General features: G+C 38.9%; 1 protein-coding gene across 2 annotated transcripts in view; it reads right to left on the bottom strand.

Annotated features, from left to right (window-relative positions):
• Positions 1-57: 57 nt before the first annotated feature.
• Positions 58-6,561, bottom strand: part of si:dkey-91m11.5 (PH_BCR_vertebrate and RhoGAP_Bcr domain-containing protein) — a 33,530-nt gene continuing 27,026 nt past the window's right edge. The window contains exons 16-23 of one of the 2 annotated variants that reach the window (XM_053870244.1): positions 6,402-6,533; positions 3,532-3,591; positions 3,004-3,113; positions 2,752-2,891; positions 1,485-1,619; positions 1,271-1,376; positions 1,055-1,217; positions 58-982 (exon numbers count right to left, since the gene is read on the bottom strand). In XM_053870244.1, coding sequence (XP_053726219.1) covers positions 893-982; positions 1,055-1,217; positions 1,271-1,376; positions 1,485-1,619; positions 2,752-2,891; positions 3,004-3,113; positions 3,532-3,591; positions 6,402-6,533 — 936 coding nt within the window. In that variant the 3' untranslated portion in view covers positions 58-892. Of the gene's footprint in view, positions 983-1,054; positions 1,218-1,270; positions 1,377-1,484; positions 1,620-2,751; positions 2,892-3,003; positions 3,114-3,531; positions 3,592-4,376; positions 4,822-6,401; positions 6,534-6,561 lie in introns of those variants that run through there. The other variant, XM_053870245.1, reaches the window with a different exon arrangement.

Raw genomic sequence — 6,561 nt, 5'->3', positions numbered from 1 at the left:
ACGTTTCTGGTTGCTTCGCTGCTACTGCTACAGCAATAGTTAAAAACTCCAAAAAAGACATGTTATTAAGTGTTTATTTACACAAATCTTACATACATGAAACATCGCTCTGTGCTTCATCCAAAATCACTCAGATTCTGATCTTACATGAATCACAAGTACAGTATATATATATTACAACGGTGTAATACTGGTAGGGGTTTGGTTTGACCAAAGCACAAGGTGGACCTTTAAGAGTGAGGTGGATCAGATAGATACCCTGGACGTGGGTAAAGCCGAAGTTCAGACACACATCTGTGTAGATTGGATGCACACACACATAAGAAGACGAAAGGGTGGACAAGACAGCAACAGTCCATAAGTGAATTAGTGATAATCTTTCATGGAATGATTTCTACGTCTCAAACTCAATTTCCAACTTGAATATGAACACAACAGTGAATAGTTTCATCTGTATATCACTATACATGTTGTATAGAGAAAAGTCTAATTAAGGTCAACATGCCAGCACGTTGGGAATTAAAGTCTCTGAAATATATGTAAACAATTAGCTTAACTGAAATGTTCTGTTGGTCATCAGCAGGGAAACATTGGCACAGCTGAGCTTTTAACTCCAGGACAACAAAACTTGTGCAGGCAGCGGAGAGAATCCACTGGTTTGAAGCAGTCAATTTAGCAGAAAGAAAAATCACACGCAAACTCCTAGTTTTGTCAGCAATATATGCTTCACAAATGATTCAAAAATTGCACCCAAAACAAGTCGTGTTCTATCAAATCGGGCATAACATTCTCCAAAATTGTTGGGCTGCTTTCAATAGAAGTCGTTGTTGCCAAGTTGTTTTCATCCAAATGGGCAGCATCCTCTGTTGAGTGGAATTATTCTGGAGTCCTGCTATACTTCAGTAGAGAAGAGAAGGCTTTGACGTTTGCTGTCGGGAGTCGGGATGCTCTCCAGCTGAAGGAAGTACAGAAGAACTTGCACCTGTGAGGGCATGAATCAGTGATCAGATGGGTGGCAGGAGTCCAAAAACCCATTAAAAGAAAGACCATCAACCTGAGCCATGACCTCCAGAGACCAGCTGTCATTCATCGAGATGGGCTGTGAGCTGTTCACTGTAATTTTGCTGTCTTTTTCAGAAGGTCGGAGCAACGTGGGCCCGAAAACCGTGGCCAAGTTGTGCAAAGACATCTTGTTGAAGCTCTCGTTTTCAGCCACCCTGTGACCAAAAGTAGATGAACCTCCTGAATGGTGAGTGTTTTACCTTGTTACCTCTTGAGATGGTCCAGCAGGAAGACGAAAGTGACCAGGTTGGCTTCAGGCAGCGACAGCAGCAGGTTGAGCATGCAGCTTTCTTTGGCCACACTGTCAGAGAGAGCTGCGGGACACAAACACACGACAGTTTCCTGAAGAATTCCAAACACCCTTTGTATTTTCAAAACTCTCCATCAAGTGGCAGTGTTTAAGAAGCAAACATGAGACTCACCGATGCCTCCTGCAAAGTTGGGGTACAATTCATCGGTAAAAAGTGGTTCAGGCAGCTCCCGAAAATATAACTTGAGAGTTCCAGCGATGGCATTCACATCCATGTCCCTCATCATCATGGACACATCTTTGTTGTCTGTCAGCAGGAGAAGAATATTGTTAGCATGTTTGCGCACACGGAAAAAAATAAACACTTGAATTAAGAGAGGTAAATAAAACTACAGTAAGAGATGAATCAAGTCCAATAATGGGCTATAATTCAGATTTTATTTGTTCCTATAATAGTCTAAGCAAGTGATGCACTTTTTTAAGACGGACACTCTATCGCCCTCTGCTGGAGAAAAGTCGGCAATGCTACCAACTTCTGCCAGTGAAACTTTTGAAAAGCGCTGTTAACAATAATAATAACTAGTGCTGTCATTTTAACGCTTTAATTCGATTAATTAATTACGCCGCAATTTAACGCGTTTTAACGCAATTAATTATGAGTATCAACGGTTCTTCTTTTGCCTCATCTAGAGGCATGTTATACTTCAATTATTCATTTTTGAATTGCTATATTGAGTGCCTATTTGAGACAGCCTTATTAAATTTCAGGATTGTATTTATTTAACTGAATCGCTGTATTTGTATTACATTTTTGAAAACAGCCTTATTTTATTTATTTAACTGTATTGCTGTATTTGTTTCACATTTTTGAAGACAGCTTTATTGTATTTATTTAGCTGTATTGCTGTATTTGTTTTACATTTTTGAATAATGCACCTGGCCTAACTGGTTTGCGGATGTGCTTGACCTTTACTTTTGGATTTCATTTATGAAGCAGAGTTCACCAACAAAAAAAATTTAATCTTCTCTTCTTACTGTATTCAATTGATTAGTCATGCATTACAATTTTTTTAAATATCCTAGAACTCAAATTCTTTATCAGGAGACCATTAGCAGATATGACGTAAAAATGCGATTAATTCGATTAATAAATTACAAAATCCTGTAATTAATTCGATAAATTTTTTTAATCGACTGACAGCACTTATAATAACAAAAATGATAAGCATCCTGATCATTTCACATTTATTTTTTTTTACTTCAAAAATACTAAAAAGGTAGCACAATATTTATAGGAAGGAAGCTTGCTTCTTAAAAGAGAAAGTAAAATGCGAGGCGAGTCAGTATTCAGATTCCACTCGACAACACATGCAGAAGGATTATGACTATAACCAGTAGTATTATCTTGTTTGACGCCATGGTTCCTTCGTCTTACTTACTTGAGTCGAATGCAGCTTTCAAACTCTGGATGTCAGTGGCAACGCCGGACACTCGATAGATTCCGACCTCCTCCATACCGCGCCGCTCAATCTCCTCCACACACTGCCTCACGATGAGGGGAACCTTGGAGCGCTCCCGTCTGACGGAAAGACAATTAGAGGAACTCTACAGATCTGCTGACCAAAATAGGTTGTACAGGTAGCTCAACTTATCTCAGCGATGACATAATGTTAGACGAGTGAACAACTCACTTGGTGACCACGTTGATTTTCACACCAAAAACGCCCGACTGTTTGCGCGAGGGCATTCTCTTGAGGCTGAACTCTCTGCTGGTGAATTTCATCGAAAGCTTCACTTCAATCTGAAACAAGGCATGAAAAAAATATGCAGATATTGAAAACTGCAAATAAAAAGTTGAACGCTATTATTGTTTTGTGTCCTCTTAGTAAACCGCTATGGGTTAATGGACAGAGCAAAATTGTAAGTTTATCATCAACATTAAATAACAACAATACAATAACTATAACTAAAACATAGTAGTAATAATAATAATAATAATAATAATAATAATAATAATAATAATAATAATAATAATAATAATAATAATAATAATAATAATAAAACATAACACAAGGTGTAAACATGAAGTTAATTTCAAATAAATATTTTCACCGGTTACAAATGAATTCAATTGCACAAATAAAAAAGAAATAAAGCAAATAGACACTGAGTTTGCAGCAGGACTGAGCTTTACTTCAGCGGCTTCATTTGTTACTCACCCCATTCATGGCAATGACTGCTCTCTGCCAGTCTTTATTTTGCAGGGTTTGAGGATCCAACTGCAGACACAACAGACACAATCCTAGGTTAGGTGATACATGTATTTTTGCATTTCCAGAATCAGAATCAGAATCAAATTTATTGCCATGGTCAGTGGGGAGCCCACCAACTAGGAAAGTGTTTTGGAATAAAATGCTGACAGAAAAAATAAAATAAAATAAACAACAAAGGTCATAATTTCCATCTGAGTGTATGTGTGTGAGAGTCTACCATGGATAAATGCGTCCTCATTCACCTTGAATACACAGTGGATTTTTTTCCAAAAAAAAACCACAAAATCCCCAAATTAAATCCCTTCATTTGGAAGCATCTTGATTAATTTAGCACATGCAAGTCAATGTCAGTGGGCCTGTAAAGTAAATGGGCATAAAAAAATTTAAGATGAGTTTCAAGATGACATTGCTGCTCTGAACTGTGCACTGAAATCAAAGGTCAGGCCAAAGAGGTCTGAAGAAAATGACAAGGCAAAATGAACCAATTTACCAATTTAAACAAAGCACTGTTTCCAGAACTGCAGCCACAGAGACGTGAAAGGATTAGCTAGTCGGTAGCTTTACTCAGCACAAACATTGATCCATCTGGCCTGATCAAGCTGACTCATGTCGTCATACTAATTCCAAAGACCTGATGAAGATGACGACTGCGGCATGGCAGATGTCCTGACAACAAAACCAAGACCCGAGCTCATCCAGATGGTCCTCTGAAAGTAAGTGAAAATCCATTTCCTCGCGAGTAGGACAAGAAGAATCGACCGCAGATGTGACCATCAGGTGGACAATTTTACCTTCGGTTTGATGAGAGTGCATCGAACTCTGTCCCACAATCGAGCCCCAGAATTTGGGGACTTCCTCGGGGCCAAGTCCTCATCATCCTCCAGCTCGACGGGATCTATGATCTCCTCATTAAAGTTAATATCACTCATCCTCTCTCAGCGGCCTCACTCAAAACAACAAGCTTCTCAGAATTCCACACTGAAATCAAAGTCTCTTCTGGAAAAGCAGCATAATCTTCATCCAGCAATTTGAATTCCTTCAGAGCCGCCTAACATCTTCAGCTCAGGAAACTCCAGCAGACAAAGGCGACTGCTCTCTAACCACACAACGCTTTTGTGTTGTTCTACTTCTCAGATGGATTTGGGGGATTAACTCTGGAGAATCTCCTCCTACCCTCATTACCAACGTGCTCTGGTCTGCTAGTGTGCGCCGGTAGAGCGGCGCCTGCCAATTTACAGTCTCAGGTATTCTAAACAGGATTCACTGAAGGCCAATTACGGACCAGAACAGGTGAGATTTAACACTTGGATTAACTTCCCGTCTTCAGAAGCGTCAACTATTTTCCATTTCATTTATTCATATAAACATTTTAAACTTTGCCTATATTTTAGAGAATTTACCATCATTTTCTTTTTTATTTATTTAGTTTTGTGCATCTTATTTCCTCAAAGCTAAGTTAAATTATATACTCTGTCATTTAAAAAAAAAAATAGCACTTTATACAATTTTTATTGTATCAACTGATAATTTCTTTAAACAAATCCTTGTGATCACATTTTCAATTGTAGATTTGTATACCAGTTTATGTATGGAGAAAAAAAAGACAATTCCTTTGGCTCACATTTATAATTCATTTAAACTAACAGAGCAATTGAAATCCAATAATATAATATAATATAACATACATTTTTTTGCTACTTTCAGTCTTCATTATCACCATTTTATTTGTTTGACATTTTGAATTTACTTAAATTGATATACTTATCGCATATAACTAAAAACTCTCCAGGGATATATTTTAATGTTAAAATTATCCAAATTATTATCATTCATACAAATTGTAGATTTTCATCCATGGTGGCCTCTTCTTCGCTTGTCATCTATGCCAGTGTGTTAGGAGGGAGCTCCATAAAGCTGCCACCTGCTGTCCAATCTATCTGACTGCACTCGGAATATTTTTAAGAGAAATGTTATCGATAATACATGTAGGGTTAAAAAAAACAGTTTCTTTTCTAGTTAGTGACTTTTCTTCCACCAACTCTAGTTTTACCAAATAAAGCATGTGTAAACAGAACACTTGTGGAAATCTTTAATCGCATTAAGAGCTAGAAAACAAAACAACAAGCAACTTTGAGGTGATGGTTAATGTTCATATTCATGAGATATCTGAGCTTCTGGAGCCTCACAAGAAATGTAAATGTCAAAAGCATTCACCAAAATAGATCCACCCTGTCGAATGTAGACAGACAGATAGGAGTGAAATGACCAACAAAGAAGTTTCCTCAAATCCCGCCAGGCAACAGGCTGCCGACTCTCTCCCTCTGTTACGCCTGAGCAGAGTGGTGACCCACCTGTCCAGCTGGAAAATCCTTTCAGCAGTTGATCAGAGAGAGTTTTGTGTCTCTCCCTCTGTCAAACTCAGCAGCGGTGCCAACGGCTTGATTTGGTCAACACAAAGCCTAATCCGCCCGCTGTCACAATTTCGCTGGGGAGGTTAATCTGGCCCACAGGCAGTTTCGCTACTCACTCTAACAATCAAACAACCACGGTGGGGGGAGACGAAGATGCCCCTCACTTAGACTTTAAGGATAATAACTCATCCAACTCACAAACTGAGGCGATGGAGACTTTTACATTTTACCTGCTATAAGAGCGTCAACTGTCGCAGTGCATTATGGGAGTATTCTCGTACAGGAGACTGGACTTATTTTCAACAGTAATTCTACAAAAATAGAAAGACGATGCAGCAACATATGCTACAGACCTGCAGGCCCTGACATGTCTGAAAGCTTGTTATTGGCAGAACAAATCCATACCTTGATCTGACCCTTGGCCATGATCTTGTCTGTGATCTCTCCGTCCTCTTTGCTCTGCTTGCTCTTGCTGCAACACTTTTCGTAGCAGAGCAGTCGAAGAGTCTGAGAGCCCTCCAGCTCGATCTCAAACTCCTAGCAGGGAAACACAGCAGCTGAGTTT

This window comes from Synchiropus splendidus, chromosome 7, assembly GCF_027744825.2.
Source record: "Synchiropus splendidus isolate RoL2022-P1 chromosome 7, RoL_Sspl_1.0, whole genome shotgun sequence".
In the NCBI taxonomy this organism is placed as follows: Eukaryota; Metazoa; Chordata; class Actinopteri; order Syngnathiformes; family Callionymidae; genus Synchiropus; species Synchiropus splendidus.
The sequence above is the reverse complement of the archived record's forward strand: the minus strand, read 5'-3'. Positions and strand labels throughout refer to the sequence as shown.